The sequence below is a fragment of the Centroberyx gerrardi genome, chromosome 2 (assembly GCF_048128805.1).
Source record: "Centroberyx gerrardi isolate f3 chromosome 2, fCenGer3.hap1.cur.20231027, whole genome shotgun sequence".
NCBI classification, from domain to species: Eukaryota; Metazoa; Chordata; class Actinopteri; order Beryciformes; family Berycidae; genus Centroberyx; species Centroberyx gerrardi.
Window position 1 is genome coordinate 26,695,055 of NC_135998.1, and position 25,341 is coordinate 26,720,395.

Here is a 25,341-nt window from a genome sequence, read left to right on the forward strand (position 1 = left end):
TTTTAAGAAATTTTAGGAGTGTTTTTTATCTGATTCTTTCATCTTTCATATTTTCTTTTTCATCTTTTTTTTTATCTTTTTAAATGTGATTTTAATGCACTTTCACTTTTCTTTATCTTTTTAACTTTTTTATCTTTTTTAAATGTGATTTTAATACCTATGTCTTTATTTTTCTTTTATTTATGTAACGCACTTTGAATTGCCGATGTGTATCAAATGAGCTATATAAATACTTGCCTTGCCTTGCCTTGCCTTACCTTGTTGACTTGGACTTGGGTTTGAACATTGAGGACTTGGGACTCGACTTGGACCCGAGGTTTGGTGACTCAACTACAACACTGCAACATATATACTAGGCTATATGTGATGTCTTCCACGCCAAATATTCAGTTAATACCTGTTCCATTAACCAGAGAATGAGGATTTATTGATGGTTGAAGGAGTTGAGAGAGGCTGGCTAGCAGACTGAGGTAAGACAATGGAGCAAAAGTCAAGTCAACATAGGACCACGCTGCAGGAAAAAAGGACGACACGGCAAAGTCCTCAAATGTGTACAGTATGTTGTGCCTGTACCTGTTATTATATTGATCATAATTAGGATTATGTGAAACCAGCGTCAGAAGAATTAAAGAGGAATGAAAGCATGAAGAATGGAAGATAGGTAGACAGAGGCCACCGTTACAAATGGAAGGGAAGAGAGGGAAGGGAAGAGAGGGGAAATGGAAAAAGGGAATGCTCTGGGTCTATGGATGAGTTGCCAGATGCTGAGGAAAGACAGGGCTGGACCATATATATGAGTTAATTTAGCGCTGAACAAAAAATGACCATGGTTCTGGTTTCAGCAAGCGGACAAGGTAAATAGAGAGATGATTGGCTCGGCAGAGGAATGTTCAACTGTGGCTTTCAAAATTATTTCATGGCCGTTTTTGGTGGATCGTACATAGTTTCTAATGAGCCAAACGCTCCGCTGTCCTCCACAGGGCTCTAAAGGTGCGGCTCTGTTGGAAGCGGAGGAACCGATAGCTGAAGAGGCAGCTGAACCAGAGGGGGGCCTCTGCTGTATCCATAAAGGTCTGAAGAGGAGGGGGAAGCTATGAAAGGAAGTGCAGATGCTGCAGAGGACAGCCAGGAAGAGGCAGGGAATAGAGCTGAGGTGGCTGCTCTATCCACCCAGTCTCCAGCGAATGGCCTAACCCCACAGACTGCTGAGGAGGAGGGGAATGAAGAGGTAGAGGACGACAGTCGGCTTGGATTGGTTTTGATGAAGCTGAGGAGACTCAGTGGGCGACGAGAAAGAGAAGAAAAGCCCAAGTAACTCAACATCTAAGGAACTGAGCAGAATAGTGAGAAAATTCAGGTTACTTAAGAAGGCTATGAAGACAGAGGAGGAAGAGGAGGCTGTAGAGAAGACCTCGGTTTTCGGAGTAAGATCCCTACAGGTATAGAAGTGCAAGAACAGAAAAAAAAAAATACACACACACACACACACACACAAATGCATGAAAAGGTGTTAGATGTTTTCTGTGTTGACAAGGCTTTTATAAGATCCTTTCACTTATGTTCTCCTTAGAGCTGTAGATTTAGATTACTTGACTAGATCCAAAAATTAAAGACAGAATAAAACATCTATATGTATTTGAATATAATACAGTAGCATTGATGTTACAATAAGCCAGTGTGATAAGCCAACTGCTTAAGGTGTTGTCAATTATTTTTATTTTTATTTTTATTTTGTGTCATTTTTTGCCTTTATTGGATACCATGTAATAATAATAATAATAATAATAATAATCATTGATGTTGTGATTAACACATACACATTTTAACATACCCAAGTCATTTAGAATGTATTTGAGAATGGGAAAATGTGTGCTAGGATATTACTACAGTGAGAAATAAATGCTTGTTTTGTAATTTGAGGCGTGGCCTATATTATATACTGATGATGATTTAGGGGCCCACTTAATAGTTTTGGATTAATAAGATTCGAAGAAGTGAATTGAGGGTGATTATGAATCACCTCTGAACTATTTATATTTGTTATAAACAATACATTACTTTATGCAACTTTTTATGACAAAATGTCAACAAGCTTTATTGATGCCCCTTCAGAGTAATGTAGCTACTAATTTAAGTGAGTCCACAACACCTGGCCAATAAATCATTAAAACCAATAATTGAGGTGAGAGAAGAGCTGGGTGAGTGCATCGTTATCAACTTCATTCAAAGGCTCCTTGCGCTCAAGCATTTTCAGCTGTCTCTTTAATGCCAATATTTTTGATATATTGGCCAAAACTGCATAAGATGTTGTCTTGTCATCCTGAGCATGAATATCCAGGTATTATTTTATGTTAGTAATACAAATCCTTGTAATTGTTCAAGTTGCAGACAAGACAAACAAATTCATATCTTATCTAAGGTAAATGTTACTATCCATGATGTTTTGTATGTTGACAAGGCACAAAGACACAAAATAACCAATTTCTGTATGTATTTATCTTTTCACTGTATACCATGTAAAGGTATTATTGTTTATTTGGAACCCTACCATGTCGATATGCATGCAATCTGCATGACATCTTAAATTATGAAACACAGACATTACAATGTGGTGAATAGCGGCAGAACGGTTCATTTCTTCCCTTTCAATGTTGTGGGCTGGATGGGCACAAGAGGGATTGAGCTAGACCTCTTGAGATTACTGTTTACCTCTTCATCCACTATATTATTACATATTATTACATTACCATCCATTTAATTATTTGGAAACTGCATTATTCATCCAAATGTTCTTAAGAGTTCTTTATACTCAAACATAACATTGAACCTATCATGTTTAATCTTCTTATCACTTGCTTTTCACTAATAAAACTGTGTTAATTGATGTTCAAGAGAATACAACTGTGGTGACTCATAATTTATAGCCTATATATGTAGCAACACTTGACTTCATGTGGGCCCTTTTCCATCTTTTTATTCTCCCCAAAGATGATCTTACCAGCCAGACCAACAGAGTGGCATCTACCATCACTAATCATATGTAATTTCCTGAAAAAACATGAAATAAGATACACACACTCAGAAACATCCCCCTAACCCCTTATTTATTCCTAAATGCTGACATGTATTTGAAAAGACTGGTAAAGAAGATGATGACATGTAATAAGATAGGTGAAATTAACCTTTCCTTTATAGAATCTATACAACCATGAACCCCAGTTGTATTGTTTCTACACAGATTAGGGCTCTTAGCTAAACTATTGTCAACTGAATGTAGTCCATTATACTTCCAAACTGTTTCATAGTCATGAAGACAGAGGGATGTGAGGTGGGCCCAGCTCAGTCCAGTGTAGCTCTAGTGGGAGTTTGAATCCACTTGGTGGCACTGTGGCTGTGTGTCAGCGGGAGGCTGCTGTGTTGGCAAATGTGCTCCAATACACGATGGCTTCTGAAAAACTGCTTACCTTTTTTTTCTGGACTGTAACCCCTTTGTCTTATTCACATTTCAGTCAAATACAGTGTCACATTCCTCAGTCAGTCGCAGGTTTGGCTGGGATGACATTGAAAATGAATAGAAAGTGACAGTTTCATACGGGTCTCCATGAGGTTTTATCATATGAAAGTATTAAACTGGACTGGATTCTATCCGAGCATGGATAATATCCATAAATTATATATCTGGATAGATATTATAAGCCTACTGTTGTGATGTTTTTTGACTTCAAAGTGACCTTCTTATATGTTTATTATAAGGAACAGATATTTATCTTATTTCATTCTGTTTTGTTATGTTATGCTCAGTTAATAAGTAGCCCATAATACCATTTTGTTTTGCGTCTTGGAATACAGGACTTATTTTCTGCATTATCTGCATTTCTATGTGCAATAAATAATAAAACTCATTGTTCAGGATCATCAAATCCTGGATTGCAGAACATTTGTGTCCCTTCACTGGAGTGAAGCTGGTTGTTATATTTCTGGTTGGACAGCCATGACTTAATGTATCCTAAAGGTGCCCACCTGGGTGCATAAACACTCAGCTTGACAGCCTGGCTATGCATGGCTTACCTCTTTTCTGTTCATTTTATAGTGTGCATGTATCATTTTATGGTATCCATCTATCTAGTAAACCTTGAAAAGGCTGTTGAGGCTCTGGATAAATCTGAGGGTGACACTCTGACAGTCCCTGATCTGGCTGTCCATGTTGCACTCGCCTGAAATCTCTCTTGGTGATCGTAACTCAGCCCTTTCACACATTCTGACATATTCCTCGCTGAAGCAGAGTTGTGTGCGTGTGTGTGTGTGTGTGCGTGTGTGTGTGTGTGTGTATGTACTGTATGTGTGTCTGTGCCATCAGATAAACAAGCACAGCCTTAATGTCAACTGTCAAGGTGTAGCTGGCAGAGGAATATACTTTATACAAACATATTCCATAGATACAGGATACAGTTCATTTGAATTTGTTGTTAGAATGACTGCCAGTGATCTAAGTGTGTGTGTGTGTGTGTGTGTGTGTGTGTGTGTGTGTGTGTGTGTGTGTGTGTGTGTGTGTGTGTGTGTGTGTGTGTCTGGTCGGATTGAGCCTGGCACAGGCATGTTTGTGTGTGTAAAGGAGTATGTGAGTGTAATTAATGATGTGTTCCTCCTCTTCATAGGGTAATAGGATTTCCCCACCCCAGGCGGTAAAGAGAATGGGAGGGGGGGAAAATGGCTCTGTATGTATGTGTGTGTGTGTGTGTGTGTGTGTGTGTGTGTGTGTGTGCAGAGTTAGTGAATGGGAGCCCCATGTAGTGATGCCAATAGAGGGCCAGAGTATAAGTGTGCATACGTGTGTGCATGTGTGCGTAGAGCGTGTGTGTGTGTGTGTGTGCACATGTGGGTTAGGGGGAGGGGGAACAAGCAAGTGATTTATAACAGCTACTCTAGGTCTCTCCTCTCTCCCACAGCAGCAGAGCAAGCACATCCATTACAAAAGTACTGATGTTAATGGGCTCGTTGTGTGTGTGTGTGTGTGTGTGTGTGTGTGTGTGTGTGTGTGTGTACATGTGTGCGCACGCATGCCTACGTGCATGTGTGTGTATGTGTGCATTAGACAGAGACTGCATGAGTGTGAACGCACACCTTTGTGTGTGTGATAGGTGATAAACAGAGGCTACTGGGTGAGAGGAAGGTGAAGGTTACTGAGGGTGTTTCATAGAGGTCCACCGGTGCCCAAGTCCCAATGCCAGTTTGTGTGTGTGCAAGTGTGTGTGTGTGTGTGTGTGTGTGTGTGTGTGTGTGTGTTTGTATACAGACATGCCGTAGATTTGTTGGCTGACTCTTATAGAGTAAGCTAATTCCAGTGTCTCTCTCTCTCTCCCTCTCTCTCTCTCTCTTTCTTGCCCTGCTGGAGGATAGCAGCTGGGGGAGATGGAGTGATAAAAAAAGACTCTAGAGAGTAAACAGAGGAAGCAAAGAAGAAATAAATAAAGAGGAGCTAGAGCTTCTTGGTAATGGACTAGTAGATGGTGAGGATCACATCCACCTGTGTGTGTGTGTGTGTGTGTGTGTGTGTGTGTGTGTGTGTGTGTGCGCGCGCGTGTATGAACACACATAGTCTCTGCCTGTCTCCTCTCACATTACCCTTTACATTAAAACCAGTCAGGGGGAAAATTACTGCAGACCTGGGCCACCGTCTGCCCACCTGGCCCCACAGCAAGAGGGGGATATGGAGCCAGAGGAGGGGATAAAGAGGTGGATAAGGGGATGAGGAGGTGGGGGTTAGAGGCACCCAGAGTGGGACGGGGTTGCCCATGGGCACGGGTCTGAAGTCAGTTTCATGCAAGGAGGGAATTTCTGATCCTGTATCTATGCCCGGGGGTCTTAGCTAAGAGGAGAGGAGCTGCAGAAAAAGCCCTGACTTCACTTCCATTTCCAATCTTATGTGGATCTATTTAAAGAGATAGATGACACACTTCTCGATCGATGCTTTCTTCATAGAGAGAGTTTTAGATCATGGATGCAATAACTCTTGGAAATTACAGCTGTTATATCGGAGTCTCTAATAAAGGATAGATGGAGTGAATATATTTAGGAAGAAAGCCAGTTGTTCAAGTTGTAAGAGAAGTTTTTTATTACAGTACTATTTACATTGAAATAATACAGCCCCGCCCCTTTACCCTCAAATGTGTGCAAGTGTGCACACAAGCAAGCGCACACACATGAGCGCGCGCACACACACACACGCATACACACACGCACACACACACACATACACACACACACACACACACACACTCATACACACTCATTTTTGTACCCAACTCTACACTGTGGAGAATACCGCAGTACATCAGAAATAAGACACATTCTGTCTAGATCTTATACAATGTCCAATTTAGGAAACACAACTTATCTCAAAACAATATTTCAAGTAGAACTAACTCATCGTGAACAAATAGCATGTATTACAAAGGTTAGATGTACTTCATGTATGACATGTTGTGTACAATAGGAGATGGATGGAGTTGTAATAAGAATTTCTGGGATATTTCTTATTGAATGAGATCTATTGACTTGGATTGCATTCAACAGCAGTATTGTGAGGGGAGGTGCATAATATTATGTTTCCTTTATAGTAATACCACAAAGGCCGATTCTATAATGCATTCAAACAGGAGCACTGGTGACAGACAACTGGCCCAGAATAACCTGTAGCATTAGACATTATATTGCAAAGAAAAATACAGTGAAATTGCCCTCTGCAGTACAATGGTGTTGAGATAGCTACTGTAGACAGATGGGATCTACACAAGGCTGTTGCTCTGATCTGATTTTGATTCCCTGTGTCTTGCAACTTGGCCACTAGATGGCAATGACTGCTGCAGAGCAGACAGTGGTAATGTCACAGATGTTGTCTGCCCCCTCCTTTTGTTTTCTCTCTATAGAGGAAGGAGACCTCAGCTGTTGAAGGAGATTCTCCATTATGGGTTCAATGTTCTTTTGAAAATCATTTCCATTAAAACATGTTTTTTAAAAGGGACAGTAACAAAAGGAAGGTCAGGTGAAGTAGCGTGGAGAGCAGGACTATCAGGGCCGCCTGTATGGGTGTGAGATTTGTGTGTGTGCGTGTGTGTGTGTGTGTGCGTGTGTGTGTGTGTGCGTGTGTGCTTGTGTGTGTGTGTAAGAGAGGTAGAAAGAGAGAGAGAGAGAGAGAGAGAGTACAAGTGTGTGTATAATTGTGTCCGTGTTCTGAATAATGGTATAGACATCCTTCTTTTTAGCTATGATCAAGAACGCTTATTGTGCAATAATGGAACTAACGCTGCGAGTTATATCTGAGATGTGTACTGGATTGAGTCAATGCCAGAGGTGCTTGCACAATCTCTGTGAGGGCTAGTGGAGGACCTTGCCACACACGCAGGTTAAATCCCTTTCTGCTGTTCATAAACTCTCAGAGTATCATGACAACAAGCAACAGCCTATGAATTGAAGTACAGTATTGTCTAAGAGCAGAGAAGGTTTAAAATGAGCAATTTTTTGGACTTAAAGATGTCTTCTCTTGATTGCCACATATGTTTTTGTTTATGAACATTAAAGCATGTATTAAAACCTGATCCTCTATGTTTTAATATTGAGGGTTGAATAGCAACTTAGTAGTAAGGCCAGGTGTGCCAAGAGCAACGGAACAGAAACAAATATTGCTTTGAAGCAATGTTTTCAAGAAATGTGGAGTGAAATTAAGAAAACTTAAGTTGTCCCCTTTGACTTGTCTCTCTAATGTGTTCCTAGGGCATTAGAAGATACCTTCATTAACATCAGAAATATTTTTGTTGGATGGAATCTCAACAACATATTTTTCTAATTCAAGTCCAGGGTTCCCGGGGGGGCTATGTTTTGGAGTGTATATGGGGTAGCAAATATTACTTTATCTTTTTCCAGCAAGCTATCCCATTCTCCACCCCTTTCCTCTGTGTGTCTCCTCCATAAACTTGATTCCATCTCATGTCCGTCAATTCACTAAAATAATTGAAAACCAGTCCATGATTTTAAAAAGTCCTCCATAGAAATTTGAATGGTACTTTTCACTCCACAAATTGGATTTCCGATTCATCTCCTGAATTGACTGGACTGAAATGGAATTTCAGCCCAGGAATAGTCCCCGCCCCTCCTCCTTTACCAGGCAGTGGTTTCGCCCATCTCCTGGCCTTGGTGGGACATAGGAGCGCTGTAGCTGGAGTTGCTGGCCAGGGAGAAAGGAGGGCTGGGCCCTCCCCCATACGCTTCCCCCGGGACAGGCTGCAGGGAACTCGGTAAGCCCGGCTCAGGACTGGGGGTTTCTGCATGGGAGATCATGTCCGTGAACCTTTGGTCATCTGAAGGATGGTGGCCTGACACAGATCCCTCCATGCCTCCGGGGCCAGAGCCCAGGATATAAGGGGACTCGGCTGGAGACTGAGCCTGCGAGGAGGGAGGGCCATGGGGGAAGAAGTCATAGTTACTCCCTGGTCCGTAATAGTCACCCTGGTATTCTGTGGGGGGGATACAGGAGAATGCAAACAGTTAGGCCTCTATCAAAGACAATGAATATACATAAAAACATTTGGAGTTCATGACCAAAGTTCAGGATGAGATTCTCATACTCTATTCTAAGTTCCCCGCAGCAATGTGCGGTTTTACGCACTGCTCTCCAAACCTGATCCCCACCCCCACCCAAGCGGTGAAATTGGTCACGTCCAATTTCCAACCATTCAGTCTCCAACCAACCCCATTCGAGTATATAAACAACTGCACACCTCTCCACCTCGGATGGCTCGTCTTTTGCACAGTGCATTCATCTCCCTCATTCATTCAACTGGCATCCATGCATGCACTTCAATGGCTCCCCTGCTGAATCTTCTTGCTTTTCGACCAGCAATTCCAAAATGAGATTCCAGACTCCCCTCGGCCCAGCCAGGCCCAGCGCTCTGCAGCCCCATCGCCTGCATCTCCATCATGTTTGGTGCAGCTTTGCAGCCCACTGGAGATACCAGCCCAGCCCTCTTCCTCGCTGGGTTGTGGCTGCTTAACGTGCCACGCAGATCTCTCTCCCTCATTCCCAGCATCCACTCCAGCATTCCCTTTCCCCTGGCCACCTGCTTTGAATTTGCCATCCCTATTATTTTTTTTCCCCCTTTAATTACGCCATCTGCTCCCATTTCCCTTTCCTCCCTTTTCACGATACCCCCTACTGCCTGTTAGGCTTCAGCCTCCGACCCGACCTCTCTCCACAGTTTTGTCCACTGGTGGACTCCACGCTACTTCTAGCGTTGCAGTAGCAGTGCGCCTCCTAAGCCATGGTTTCAGCCTCCGTTTTTGACGCTGCTGCAGCTTCATCCACCAGTCACAGTGTTGCATCATCAATAGCTTCGCCCCAACGTTATGTCAATCATTGTAGTCTTTTAAATCCTTCCACAAGGTTTGCCTCATTCCCTTTCCATCATTTACAGTGATATCAATATTGTCTTTCCTTTTCTCACCTCCAGCACCATCACAGTGCACAACAGTCCTCTATCAAAACACACCTCTCTGGCATCCACTTCACATCCAAACACATTATGGTTCCACACGTCCATATGAGCATATTGTCAAACATCTGGGAAGAAGGTCCTTGAATGCTTGCGACCTACATTCACTGAAATCCTGCAGATATCTAAAGCGATGACCTCATTTTATTTCTTAAGATATTACTAACCTATATAAAAATTAACATTTGAAACTCCTTCTGTTTGACAAGCTTCCTTGCTGCATCTACATGTGCCATTACACATGGCTCCACTCACTGCCCTTGCACACTCTTACAAATTCCTTCCTTGGGGACATTTTGGCAATCTCGATTCATGGCTTAAGTCTGTCTTCCCTGCATTCCCAAGCTAGTTTCTCATGCCATTGCCTTCAGAGTGCTCCAGTACAAACTGGCATCTTCACGTAATGCGGACAAATTCCAGTCCCAAATGCCAAATGCTGTCACAGGAATCTACAGCACAACCTCAGCTTTACATAAACTTTCTAGCTAACCTCTGACACTGGTTCTCCTTGAGAGGTCTCAGCACAATCCACAACCAAGGATTGACGTCTCCAGGCTTATTCTCATTTATACTTATCTCTAACACGCTAGGGGGTGACTTCTCCACACAATGTTTATGGTGTGAGTGAACCTCATACTACAGCTTGAGAGCTGTCCAGCACAGCTTGGGTCCGCGGCTGACGGTTAATATCTCCAAGGAGCGCACACATGAATCCAGTCCTGAATGTCCAGCCACCTTGAGATCCCTCCAGGACAACTTCAGTTTTAGACAGTGGGCTGACATCTAATATACCCAACGCTGCCCTACTCAGCATTCCTCTTGCAAGGTGTCAGTACAGCTTAGGTCTGTGACCTAGGTTTGATGTTTCCAGGTGGCACCGAGTCCCTCCTGCCAAACCCTTAAGAGTTGCTCCGCTCAACCAGCGACATGACATCTCCAACCCATGCACCAATACATCCAGCTTGACTGCCCAACTGCCTCATGATCCTTTTGACACAACCACAGTGCGATGTCCAACACCTTAATACGATGACTAAGTTCAAATCTTTACTGTTCTGTAAAACTCAGCGCCAGCACGAAATTACTGCATGCACAATCTTGATGTTACATTCCCTCGTGCTATTCCCACCAATCTGTGGAATCTCAAATTCACAAGCTGAAGTTCATGACAAACGTTTGGCAGGAAGGATATTATTTCATATTTATTCAACTGATCTACTTTCCCCAAAGCAGTATACACTTTTTCACACAGCGGTACAAACCTGCTTCCCCCAGCAAGAAAATAAACTAAATTACTTTACTGCCATGACTGTTTATCAGAAACAATATTGCCAAAACATTATACAAAGTATCCATCCAATCTCCAGCCATCCACTCCCCACACATCCAATCACCGCACTCCCCATTTGGGTTTATCAGCAACTGCGAAACCTCTTTTGCATCTCACCACCTCCATACTCTCCTCCCAAATTTATATCTCCCTCACCTCCAAATTCTCCTCCTTGAGTTACATTAAAGCCTTTCCATCTGAGATCAATGGCTGATTTCACTCCATTGCCACCGATGTTGCACTAGCATCCCTTTTCTCTATCCCCACCATATATTCTTCTCACTCCTATTTCAGTCTTAATAGGTAGAATCAGGAATTAACAAATTTACATATCAAGAAATATATTGTGTAATTGTGTAAACTGTATATATATATATATTTTTTTTTTTTGCGATTCTATGTGCTGCTAATCCATTACATAGTGACACTGTTACACATATCTTTTGAAAATTAGCAAGAGAAACAATAAGGGCTGACATGACATTCACAAACAAGCTAATTATTTGATCTCACAAACAGGCCCCTGCTAGTTTGGCCGACCTTGAGAATAAGCAACAAGCTTGTGTTGGTGTGGACTGCATATGTGATATGTGTGTGTGTGTGTGTGTGTGTGTGTGTGTGTGTGTGTTGGGGGGGGGCTCTACAAACCATAATTACACTCACACATCCACACACACCATGCCACACACAGGCATTCCTCTCTCCAAGCTGAGGCAAAGGAACATAAGGAAGGAGCGAGCTCAAATAAAGGAGAGCACGCTGCCCTGTGCTGTCGCAGCACAAAAGGGTGTGAAAAGCAGTGTGCTAAGAAAGCAAGAGAGATGAGAGTGAGGGATGAAGGTTTTGTCCTCCGTTTTCCCCTCCCACTCCCTGCGTTCTACCCTTGAAGGATCCATTTTATTGTATCCTCAATGCCCAAGCCCTTCAGGTAGATATGCAGTCACTGTATAGATACAACAGTTCTCAAACTGTCCATCAAAAATAAACTGCTGATATACATGGCAAGTGCATCTGGTTTATTTCTCCAATTCTGTGAATAATAATAATCATACTGAGCTGCTGTGTTGGTGCTGTGTTGCTATCCGGTGCCCACTTGCTGTTGTCTTGAAATGGTTTATTCTTGTTCCAGGGGACCAATAGAGGGTCAGTAAAACCACACTATCTCTATATGGGTGGGGGTTTTTTTTTCTTTTGATCAAGGCTGAAATTTCCAAGTGGTCTTGACAAGGCTTTGAAAAGGAATATTGATGTGAATCTGTCTATAAACTATCTGGAGCTCAAATTGCACTCTAGCTGTATACTTAGAAAGGAAAACTACAGCCAGAAGAAAATAAGATTATCTTTTAATCAGAAATTCACTATGCATATAGATAATATAAGTAGTCTGTAACAACAAAACAATTATTCTAATCTCAATCAGTAGATGATGTTTATAAATCTGCTCCATTTTATTGTTACAAATAATTGTTGAATCGGCTATTTTAGGACAAGCCAAACATGAAAATCTCAGTGAAATTAACATTCCATCAGTTTATTAAGGCATGTTTTGATGTGCCAGGACAATACTCAAAATTGTTTTTCAACATGTCCTGGTCAGTGAATGAATGCAGCACAGTAGACACCACTACATTATCTCAGTCAAACTAACTCAACAGCCATAATTAAATGACTTCATGAGTAAGTAGGCACAGTTATTTTTAGTTGATACATTATTCCTTCAGCGATGATCATAAAGCAGCATTGAATACTAGTATGATAGTATGATACTAGCATTTATAATGTGGAGGTCTATGTTATTCTTTTGTTAATAGGAGTTAATATCCCAGACCATCATTCAGAATACTTATTTTTCCATAATTGAGATATTTGCTATTCATTACTTCCAATATATATTTTACTGTATCAAAAAAAACTCATGGAAACTACATTTGATGAATGTACTGTGATGTGTTATTTAAAAAAAAAAAACATCTGCCTGAAGACTTAGCAACTATATTTTTTGGCACAAATTAGCAACTTCTCAGAAAGAAAATAACACCCCTGAAATTTGAAATTTCATTTCAAATGCAAATGCATTTGATCATCATCAAATGCAGCAATCTTTAAATATGTCTTGGGTACAGTTTCAGATAAATCTAATGCCTGTTTCAGTCAGTACAAAATAACAACAAAATATCTCAAAAATGGAAAAAAGATACCAAACAAGAGAAGAGGTATCTCCTAACTAGAATGATGGAAGCAAATCTCTCAAATGCCGGTACTGTCCTTTATTATTTCTAGAGTTTGCATGTTTACTATTATGGAAGTTCTCTTTCTGTCTGACTGAGCATTGCAAAGCTCTTCACACAGCTCTTAGTGACATCACAGGAGAACAGAGGGGCTCAGAAACAAATAAGTAACCAAATAAACAACACACAAAAGCCATGGTGTCATGGATTTTGTCTTTTGAGTTAAAATGCTTAACTGAAGTATGCTGAAATACTATCGCCCCGCTGCTAGCTTTGTTTACATAATGATTTGTTGGATTGAAGACATTTGTTCCACTCTAACGTTTGACTGAGCCTTTCATACAAGGAGTGACAGTATGTGACAGTAAAGCAGGAGTTTTGCACATACTTGGAGGCTTCAAAATCACTTGCTTACATTTGTAAACGCTGAAGTAAAACAGACTGGTGTTTTGAGTTTTGATCAGGTAAGAAAGCTCCTAAAAGCTTATTTTCCAACTAAGGGTCAAATGCTTTAGGAACATATATGATTATAACCCAAATTTAGATGATTAATAAACTACAGATCATACCTTTATACCATAATTTGGTGCTCAGTGTGTGCTGGGAAATATGCAAATAAGCTACTTTTTTCAGGTTACATCTGCAGCATACTTAGATATATTAGAACCATCTCAACAATATTATCTCCTTGCAGCCTGCTAAATCATAAATCATAATAACTCTCCATATCCCACATTAATATTGCAAGCAGTAAAGAACCTATATATATTTAACGTTAAAAACACCACAACATGCGGGACAGTGCTCTAAATTCAAATGAGTTTGGAATTGCACGTGTTGCAATAAGCTAATAGTTTCTTCCAGTGTCAGCCTCCTTACCTCCGTAGTAGCCATAGGCCCCGGGTCCCAAAATATCTGCATCCTCCAGCCTGCCTCCCAGGGGCCTCATCCTCCTCGGCCCCCTGAAGAAGGCGTGCCGCCGGGCGCCCAGAGCGCTCAGCTGCTTCATACGCCGCTCTTTGGATCTTCTGTTCTGGAACCAGACCTGGAATGAACCAGAAGGAAAGAGAGAGACGCTGAGTTACCAGCTGATCTTACCTTTTACAGTTTTTATGTTGAGCTTGAATTGCGTCCTTTTCCTTCAGTGTTTTATTCAGAGAAATGCAGTGTTTTTCAAATGTAGCTTCCATTGACATTATTCTATTCATCCCTCTTCAGACAATCACTCATTTCAGTCAAACTTCCACTATGTCATGCCAAGAGTGTAAAACCACGTTGCTGTCAGACAGTGTATTGCATCTTGCATTAAAAAGAATGTGAAGCACATCTCACAAATTAAAAAGCGAATGAATAATTATCAACTATGACTGATTTCAATTTGAAACTTGATTATTTTAGTAATTCCATAGATACATTTAATTTCATGCTCATTGTTGCAGAGTCAGTGTTGAAATCACAATCCTGAATAGATTTTAAACCAATTCTCCGCTCCGAGTCGAGGCTGTTTTTGTTGTTGTTGATGACTGGACATTTCTTTTAAAAGGTACCTGCAGTTTTATGATTCAAAAACTAACAAACCATTTCTCACAAGTGACAAAAAAAATCATTTCTTCTGGCTTATCAGGATTGTATTTCCCTGACGCCTCTGTAAGGATTTTGAACTGCATTTGTCATCTTTTGATTTTGCCTGTGTTCGTCTGCATTGTTGTGTAACTTCTGGTGTATTGCCTTCATGGCAGTCGATCTCAGCATGACTACCCCATTTAAATCATGTTTGAAAATAAAATAATTTCACAGAAACAGTTAAAATTAGCCAAACATAAGATGAAAATAATGCAATACCAGAATTAAATGAATATAATTAATGGTAACACCAGGAGCATTTTCTACTTGTAGAAACTGTCACACTATCTCTGGAGAACACTAGGCATGACAAATAACAAGTCAGGTTTGAAGGAAAGAATAAGGAGACACTGTTTGAAATTAAGTATCTTCTCTGACAGAATATAATAAGCAACACTTGAGCAAGTGTCAAGATCTTGGCCTGGAAACTTGGAAAAACTATTTTGCAAAACACTTTTTGCTACACTTTTCAGTCATGGAGAGATGTTTTCCCAGTGTGAAATACGAGATTAATAGAAATGCAATATAAATGTATACCAATACACAACCTACTGCACCTCAGTGCAAGCACAAATGTGAAGTCTAGTCTCCAGAAGTTGACACAAACCAGAATATAAAAGAGCTTGTCACTGATGTTGAATAAACTGTCTTTGAAGAGGAACAAAGGCAGATTTAAAAATGTGAAAAGGCACAACATACGGAAGAATTGCTCTGCATTATAAACACATAACACATCTTGTTTTGCCTTTGCATCACTGCTGCATAATGATGTATGTTAACACCGACTAGGCTACACCAGAGGCAGAATCCCACTGTGCTGCAGATTAACAAAAACACACACACAAAAAACACCTAAAACCACTTAGGCACTGCTCTCTGTGCTCCGGCAGCAAAGGCGACACCTGCTTATTGAGAACAATCGTCTAACTGTAGGGTACATTTTTATGGAAATGTTCTCGCTCCCCTCGAGAGAGCGTTGCTTAGGGATTACATACACATGCTGGAGAAGCAGCATGGCTCAGAGGGCTCCCCGCGTAGAGAGCAATGGTATTTAACACACAGCGAATGAGGAGTGAGATGACGAAATAAAGCCTCCATTTTGGCTCCAAGCATCACAGCAAAAAGTATGGTGGGTGATCATGGATGGATGGATGGATGGATAGATGAATGGATGGATGGGTGAATGGACTCATTGATTAATTGATTGATTGATTGATTGATTGATTGATTGGTTGATTGGTTGGTTGATTGATTGATTGATTGATTGATTGATTGATTGATTGATTGATTGATTGAGCTTTGTTGATGCAGGACGCACACACAGACACACACACAAACACGCCATTATCTTTAGATTATATGGAGGCCCTGGTGTGGTCTGATAAGGAGAGGGAATGGGCTGTAAGTGAGTAAGAGCAGAGAGGTGGGCAAGGGGAGGGTGGTATGTAAATCTGTGAAATCAGTGATAATTACAGTGAGCGCACAAAAAGCCACATCACAGCTGGCAGAGATGGTGCTAATCATCCTGACACAGTCTGCACCCAGACACGAGTGTGCGTGAATGTGTGAGTGTGTGTGTGTGTGTGTGTGTGTGTGTGAGTGTGTGTGCGTGCGAGTGTGTGTTTGTATGTGTTAGAAAAATAGATGGAGAAAAATAGAGAGAGATTCCAAGCAGAGTATGTTTGCTTTATAGTGCAAAACGTGTATTTTATTTCTATTTAGAGTTAGTCTTGCCTTTGGCAAAAACAAGACCAACCATTTGCTAATGGCTGTGTAACACCTATGATTACTGAAATAAATAGTTGTCTCCACAAAATTGATGATTTTCCTAAGAAATGTATTATGCATATTTATTATATCCATGCATAGATAAATTGGATTACTAGATCTGAATTTGATAGTATAAATTAACTTCTCACCAGCTATAGATATAACAGGGATACACATTTTCATATCAAATACAGGGTTGAGCACCATTTGAAACCAGTAATTTAAAGCAGCATTGAATTACAATAAACAAAAGTAGCAACACATTAATTCATATCAAAAGTCTACATGAATATTCATGTGGATTATTCATGTGCAGCAATAACTGGAAGCATGGGTTTCCAATATTATATGGAAATTCAAAGCCAAGTGTCTTTTTAGGCCACACAACTACTTCTTCATCTATGTTTTATTATTATTTATTTTCATATGGATATAATAATAGAAATATACACAAGGCAAATGCCTATATCTTATATTGCCATCTCAGCTAATTCTGGTATAGACCCAAGTATTATAGGCAACAATAACTATCCCTTTTAAAAGGCATAGCCTACATTTTTTGTCTTTTGAAAAATATTATTTTCTATTTACAAAGTCAGACTTACAAGTCTAGTCATCTCTGTAAATATGATTAAAAAAATTTTTAAAAAATCCCAGTTTTGTCATGAGTTGTGCACTCTTCGAAATTAGACCTATATCCTGCTAATAGACCACATCATGTTTTGACATTTCTCCCCTCTCAAATGGATAATGAGGTCTTCAATTAAATGTGTCTGTGGTTTTCAGTAAAATTAAAACCCAATTCCACTGAGTTATCATCTGTCGTCCCTCACTAATTTATCATTGTCTTGGTAGATCCTCCTTCAGTCCGTCGAGCCTCGTGTTTTATCACCGCGCCCAGTTTGTTTTTCCTGCAGCCCACAGCAGTGTGCAGCAGACAACAGTGCCGGGCCATATAAACCACAGACGGCTGATATCTTACCTGGATAACTCGCATGTTTAGTCCCGTTTCCTGGGCCAGTTGCTCTCGGATGTGTCGGGTTGGTTTTGGTGTGGCGACGAAAGCGGCCTTTAACGTTTCCAGCTGCTTGGCCTTGATGGTGGTCCGGGGCCCCCGCCTTTTGGTCCCCGAGTTCTGCTCCTCATTCTCATTATTGTTCGTTTCCTTATCTGAGGACGTTGAATTGTCCGTCTCTTTTATGTCATCCTGTATTGGGTCCTGCAGATCTGGCGATAAACTCCTATCTGTACACGACGACACTGGGGAATGGAAGGAAGGGAAAAAAACGCATATGAAGGTGTCGATCGGGAATGTCAAGGGGGTTTTCTGGTTTAATTAGGCCTGGACCTGCGTGGCAGTAACACACTGCAACACTAGCCTATACATCCACTTTAACTAGCCATAATGTTTGTCTTGAAACCTTTTTTTTTTTTCTTAAAAGAAGTTAAAAAAAAAAATCTGCAAATGGGGTGAGATGATTTCACTTGTTTTCCACAAAAATCATTTTGTTTCAGATTTTTTTTTCAATCATTTTATGTAGTGATCTGCTTTATTCTGCCTGGTTTCAAAATGTTGACACTTATTTTGAGATAATTCCTTAAACAAGTGGAACTACATTGGAAACAAGTGCAATTATCTCATCCTATTGGCAGAATTTTCATCTATTTCAAGAAAAATAAGATTTTGAGCGAATATAAATGACTTGTTAAGATAGACATTTTGCAGTGTAGCTGCAGATTAGGCCTTCCCTCGATGAATAAAATGATTTAATAAAGGTTTAAAATAATAGTAAACATTTACGTGACCAACCAAGCATAACAATATCAGTACACCTGGTTGGAGAGGGGTTGTTGTCCTTGGGACCCTTAAATTAATACAGATAGAAAATATAAGAGGGATTGTATAATACAGCGGCGAGACCACACTATGGCGCCTGTCCCCATGGAGCCTGGCGTACAATAACAGATTATCATTGTCCTTTGGAGGTAAACATTGAAACCATTCATCTGACAAGGTTGTTGTGATATGCTCTCCATTGACTACTGCAATTGTTCAAAAAAAAAATCCTCAATCCTGTCTTTCTTTCGCCAATTTAGGGGAATAAATGAATGAAAGCGGGTCTGCCATATTGTCAGGCTTTGGCTCACAGTCCGCCTATGGTCGAAGTTTGTTGATTCAAAACAATTTTGTTTAACAGACATTTAAATTAATATGCCATTAAGCTGCTGAATGGGGAAAAGGACGTGTATTCAAGGTCTTTTTCATCATATTCTATAGATATTGTCCTTATCTATATAGGCTATTTAAGACATAAAGTAGGCTAGACCACTTAGAATATATGCATTGCTCACACTCACACGCGCTCACACACACACACGCACACACACACACGGTAGACGGAGGTTTGGCCGCTACAGCCTATTCGCGTTAGCGGTGGATTACCTGAGTTCAAGTTGACTTCCTTGATGGCACCAGAGCTCGTATAGTCTTCTTTGCACACAAACTTGTTTTCGTCTATCACATACAGTTCCTCGCCCGTGGACAGCTGCTTGTTACACACCATGCAGGTGAAGCAGTTCAGATGAAACACCTTGCTGCGGGCTTTGCGCACCAAGTCGTTTGGTGAGATTCCCTGCAGACAGCCAGCGCATTTTGTGCCAAACCGTCTGGAAAAAAAAAATTTTAAAAAAATGAAATATTTGTTGTGACATTTTTAACATAACCGGGCTTGAATACTGTAGGCCTACACTCAGTATTAATGGAAATGGAAAGAGTAAACAGCGCACATTGTTATTATAATTACTCATGGCCTTGCTTAGCGAATACATCCAATACACATCATATTATTTGATAGAAATATCTAATATTTTAGGCATATGATTATATAGCCTATGTGAGCAACAATAACAATAAAAGGCACAGACTTAATAATAGGCGTTCTCAGAATAATATGAATTATAAGGCTAATAATACTGATACTGATTCTACTAGTTCTAACAATAATAATACTATCGCCACCACTTCTTCTTCTACTACTACTACTACTACAAATAATAATAATAATAATAATAATAATAATAATGTGAAATCTAATAAATAAAAGGCTAACAATATTTGCCAGTCATTCTTAAAATGCTCACTACTGAAGCAAAAGGCCTAATCATTAACACGATAGCCTACAATGTTTACCGCAATAGGCCTAATAAAAACATATCTATAACTCTCATAGCAAACGCGACGGGGATCGTGAAGCGGGGAATCCAAGTCACACTGCTTTTTAAAATGGAGAAAATCAAAGCTAGGTCCTCATAATTTTGATGGAGGCGCTCTGACAATAACCCCACGCAAAACCTATTAGTGACAATCAACACATTGTAGCCAGGGATATATTATGGGATTAAGCAGAGTAGGAACATCTAAGCGTGAAAATCTTCCCTTAATCCATATTCACCCGCTTAAATACTGGGTGGGTAGACTCATCAGTTGGATACACAAATAGACTAAATACATTTCACAGAATTTCCCCCTTTATTTCTCAGTATGGATAGAGTAGAGTGTCAACAGAGGGCCACAGGAGAGGTGCTGACCGTCCCAAAGAGGTAACAGAATACCACATCACATTTTTATCCAGTTCGTAGTGATTTGGCACTGCCTATCACCAGGATGCGGGGTTTAATATGGAGTTTTGCGGGATGTTGAGGTGTTTACATTGGGCCTACATGTCCACTTGGAATTTGAGTCGGCCTTGGAGGTGGGGGTGGTGGGGCGGTGGGGTGGGGTGCTTAAGCCATTGGTAAAGGCAAGCACCCCTTTTTTTTTGTCGTGCATTGTTTTAACACTAATGTAAGCTTGTCTCTCCATTTGCAATGGTATCGCTTCACTCTCCCCTTTCACATGCATGGCCAAGCCTCCCCCAGTGAAAGGGCAGAACTCTACTTACACAACAAATGGACACATTAGGGTGATTACTGTTTCGCCTGGCTAATGGCTGGCCATTTAAATCCGCAGCTTGATGGGACCGGGGTAATATGATGGCCAAGGCCGTCCGGGGCCAATAATAGCCTGTCCCAACAAAGGCTTAAATACTATGTCTTACATGTCATTAGACAATTTGGGGGAAAATAACTGACACATACAAATGAAAATGATGCTAAGAGAGTGCGAGGAGACAAACAAGGGCTTCACTTATCACTCAATTAAGTGAAACACTTTTTAGAAATTGTGCACGGCTTAAGAGCCTAATGGATAAAAAAAAATAAAAAAAACTGTTGTTTGGATCAGTACAAAGGATAAAAAAACACAGAGCACAATAAAATTTCAGATGTCCTGTCTGTTATTGTAGAGGCGCAGTCAACAGGCCAAACGTCAGCCTGTTCTGATATGGCCAATATTTTATGATGGGGCCTACAGGCAAACACGGTTTACACGTTTTAAAATGTTGTAAAGTTTTAAAGTAAACGGGCTATCAATCTTTAGACTTATTCCACTGTAGATGAATTTAATGTTATCAGCGTGCACGTTGGTAACGAGGGCCCAATCTGTTTTAGCCCAAGTGATTCGATATGTTTACTATTATGCATATAGCCTACATTTTATCTCTAGGCTTTGCTTTGAGTGTCACATTGTTATTATTGATTTTTTTTTTTAAATCAAGTGCATGACACTCAGAGAAATGTTGACCTTATTTTATACTGTGACATTATGGCACAGGCTAAATCGTGGTGTAGACGAGGATCACAGCGTAATTAGGACGAGCTCTGAATCTTGGCAATATATCTGTTGTACCTGAAAAAGTCAATTTTGCAATAGAGCTTGCCGTCCCTGGAGAAGCACTTCTCGGTGAGGTTGCAGTTGCAGTCACAGCACTGGACGCACTTTGCGTGCCAGGCTCTGTCCAGCACGTTGAGGAGGAACCGGTCCAGGATGGGCCGTTCGCACCCGGCACAGTGGACCATCATGTCTCCGGCCTGGAGGACGCCGAGTGCCGACCTTCCCACGCGGACTCCGCTGCTCGGACTGGGGCAACCCGGGTCTACGCGGAACAACGTCTTGGCTCCGGGATGGTGCACAATTTCTGGAGCAAATGTGCTGTCGGGCGACAATTGCAAACAAACCTCCCCGTCAAAGGCAGCGGAGTGACAATCCCCGGGAATTATTGTAGTCCTGGTCCTGCTAGTCGCTGTCCTGGCACTTGTCACAATCCACAATCCAGAGGAGAGAAAGAGGGATCTCAGCCGCGCCAGCTGTATTCACTGACGGACTGCATACCAGGCATATTCTCTCACGCTGTATATTCAGAACGAAATGTTAATACTTCTTTGATCGATTATTTTATTTCTGCTGTTTTATCCTTCGGTCATACTTTGTTTTGGGTCCAGTTATTTTCTTCGCCTCACCTCACGTCGCCACTTTCGCATCACTGTGCCTGGGTTATCATGAGGTTTGCAAGCGCGACGCTCATCCTGCATTCAGATTGGACGACGCCCTCGTTAATTCCTGTGCCCGGCCAGCCAATCAGAACACAGTTGTTATGGTTACACGTTTATAGCTGTAGCCTCCGAGTGGACCTGAATCATATGATGTCCAGACTAGGACCGTGGATTCGGAGCGTTTCTAGAGGCCAACATGGATCTTGGGGATCTTTTAGGCGGGTCATGGAGGCAGAAGGGGAAAACCGCAACCTGTAGGTGTAGAGTATGGAAAACGAATAGCCGCCGTCCGCTCTGCAAACATTTTGATTGGACCCTGACCCTTCAAGTTGCACTCAGAGAAGACCTATCAAAAAAAAAAAAAAAGGAAAAAAAGATGAAGGTTATGGGAAATCTGTATAACAGGCGCTGCCATTGAAATGAACCTGAATAGATGCAATGGGAGAGGGAGTAGCTGAACAAGGACTAATGCTACAGAACCTTATGACAAAACCTGCCTGCATTACACTGCGCCCGTGCAGGGTGGAGAGGGGGGGGGGGGGGGGGGGGGGGGCGCGGGCCTTTTCTCATGCAGAAAGCTATTTACAGGGAAATGCAATGGATTAGCTGGAGCTCATCAATAGGGAGAGCCTGGTCACCCGGTGCTTTAACAGAGTGGCCTCCAATCGAAGCACATTTCAATATTTACCAACAGCTTCGTTTTGTTAGTTGCAGTAAAGCAAACATGCAGTCCGCTAATTCGTGTTAGTGGAGAGGTGAGACTCGGTGCGGCGCTTTTCTTTCAGCGTTTACGGTGATTCATTTAAATAACCTTGGGTGTGAGTTTTGACTCATTTTACGCGGTTAGGCGGTTCAAGACAACAGTATTAGAAAGGAAGCAGATTAACACTAGAGCTACACGTTTTAAGAGGTGAAGGAAACACAAGATAACCACAAAGGCTCATATTTCTCCTTAAAAGTAGCCTATTGTTAATATTATTAAATTAACACATTATTATTAAATTATTCTTACACCACCCACATCATTATTATTATTATTATTAGTAGTAGTAGTAGCCTAGTAGTAGTAGTAGCAGTCATAATTTTTTTATTATAATCACATAGCCTCAATTATCTATCTATCTATCTATCTATCTATCTATCTATCTATCTATCTGTTTCTGGTGTAGCTTGGGTTTCTGAATAAAAAAGAAAAGTTAAGTGCGACCGAGGGGACCCGCGTCATTTTTTTTTAGCCTCCTTTATGATCCTAATTCCACAGTAATTGCAGGTTTGCTATTTATTTTACTTAGTGAGTCTTGTATTTGACTCTTCTTTCAAAGCCCCTACGATTTGTGTATGATAGTGTAGAAACTATTACAGAAAGTCTGATTGATTTCCCCTCTCTTACTTACTGTAGTTCCTACCACAGCGCCCCGCAGCCTGTCAACCAAGACTAAACAAGGGGGAATTTTTGGAGGGGCGGACAAAAAGCCCGCGGTGGGAAAAAGAGCATGTGAGGCGATTGCGTGAACCACCTCTTGTTTGAGTTTAGCCACATTGCATTGTGCCAAAGAAGAAAAGCCCTGTTTGCGTTTCCCTTCCTGCTATCATGTGCACAACCAAGCCACCCAAACAGCGAGATCCTCACCTGAGAGAGAAAAAAAAAAAGAAAAAAAAAGAGGGAACTGTCCAGGGTACTAAAAGCAGGAAGCACCAAGGACAGCACAGGCATCTTCTTTTCTGTAGGAATAGCGCATTACTTGGCATATACTCTATTCTGCAGACACCGTGTGAATGGACACCTTGATGTAGTGCGAAATAAAAGCGGGTAAACTATGACCTTCAGTCTGCGTCATCATAAAGGATCACAACCACCTATACAAACAAAAATAAATTTATATGTTTAGAGAAAGAAAACATTTATGTATTCTTTTTCCCTTAAAAGACAGTACAACTTACATCCATTTGATGCCAGTTACTATCTACAATGTGTTGTGGTTCTAAAGATTTGTGTCAGTCTGAAAAGCTGGGCATGCCTTATTCCTGAAAATTTAAAGGGAGTGTAAGCTGGGTTTAGGTGGGTTTACCCCCCACTACCTAGTGAATAGACTCTTTTCATATTTTCATAAGGCTAGCAGAATTTCTCAGATGGAGCAATTAAAAAAAAATTGGCATATCAAGATATGAGACCATCATAATAATGTACAAACAAATTGCTGTTCATTTTGACTTTGTCCAGTTAATTTAGATAATGTCAAATAGTTTTGTTAAATAATGTCTGGAATAATAATACAAGAATTGTATTGTTGCTATGCTTGTAAAAGTTTGGATGCATTTCCTTCATTCTTCATCCATTAGTATAGGCATATGACATCACTAACCTTCAGCATGGGTGTCACACCATGGGCAAATGGTCATGTCACTCCACCGATGGAGAATAGCAGGTCTGTGGGGTTGTTGTTTTTTTTTTTAAACAACCTATGAGTTATTGGAACAACATGGCAGGAAAAAACATTTCCCAATAAAAACATTAGAAATCCTTTGAATCTTAAACATCCTGGAGTGAAACCCAATGACCTGAGTGGAATTCATTTTAAGTTGCAGCCCATTCAGGCTCTGTGGCGAAATCACATCTCCTTTGTCTCTTCACAAAATCCCACAGCATATCAGAGAAGCCTTCACACAAGTTAAAGCGCTGAAGGATGGATTGTTATTCAGCACATCAAATGGAAATCAGAAAGCCTTCAAGCCAGGTAAAACTTACAGACTGGGGGCTTCATAAAGGATTTTGAATCATACGATCAATCATTTTGACGAAGTGTTTTGTAAATTACTTAAAATACTTATTTAGCGGATAGGAGCTTTGTTGGAATACCACAGCGGCCTACACACGCGCACACAGACAAACACAACACACATATTTTCAAGGACCAACTTCTGAAGTGGTTTGAGCATCAGTCCCCTTTCTTCACCAAGAGGCCTTCATGAAATATCTATGTAGCTATGCATCTCTCTCTCTCTCTCTCTCTCTCTCTCTCTCTCTCTCTCTCTCTCTCTCTCTCTCTCATTCTCTTGGTCTCTCTACTCTCACCTTTCTTTTCTTCTCTGTAATGCACAGGGAGTAAAAGGAGGAATGCAAGCTTTGCAAGCAGTGGCCAACAGCCCTGGCCCCCTTCATGGCCCTGGATCCCGTCCTTCTGCACCAGCTCTTAAAGAATCTACGTGTTCAGAAGGATAAAATAAAAAAGGTGAATGTTTCTAACAATTTAATTTCAGAACATTAAAATAAATAGATCAATAAAAACTGCTTTCTATGGTGAGGTAAGGCGGTAACTTTGGCATTTTCTTTTAATGTTGGCCATGCATGAGAATGTTAGAGTGTAAATTAGAGGTAAAATGAAGACATGAAGGAAAAGGGATGGATGGAAATATA

At 40.9% G+C, this 25,341-nt stretch overlaps 1 protein-coding gene across 1 annotated transcript; it reads right to left on the reverse strand.

Moving 5' to 3' along the window:
- Positions 1-8,154: 8,154 nt before the first annotated feature.
- Positions 8,155-21,455, reverse strand: lhx5 (LIM homeobox 5). The gene is made up of 5 exons (XM_071901431.1): positions 21,283-21,455; positions 18,940-19,163; positions 17,479-17,756; positions 13,983-14,148; positions 8,155-8,510 (listed from the first exon to the last, which is right to left on the reverse strand). The coding sequence occupies exons 1-5, from the start codon at positions 21,453-21,455 to the stop codon at positions 8,155-8,157; spliced, it is 1,197 nt and encodes a 398-aa protein (XP_071757532.1).
- Positions 21,456-25,341: the final 3,886 nt, after the last annotated feature.

Excerpts from the sequence above, each read along its gene's own strand:
- lhx5 (XM_071901431.1), bottom strand. The coding sequence starts at position 21,455 with ATGATGGTCCACTGTGCCGGGTGCGAACGGCCCATCCTGGACCGGTTC. Across the intron at positions 14,149-17,478 it reads TAAACATGCGAGTTATCCAG|GTCTGGTTCCAGAACAGAAG; the intron begins GTAAGATATCAG and ends GGTTCATTCCAG. Across the intron at positions 8,511-13,982 it reads GGCCTATGGCTACTACGGAG|AATACCAGGGTGACTATTAC; the intron begins GTAAGGAGGCTG and ends TCCCCCCCACAG.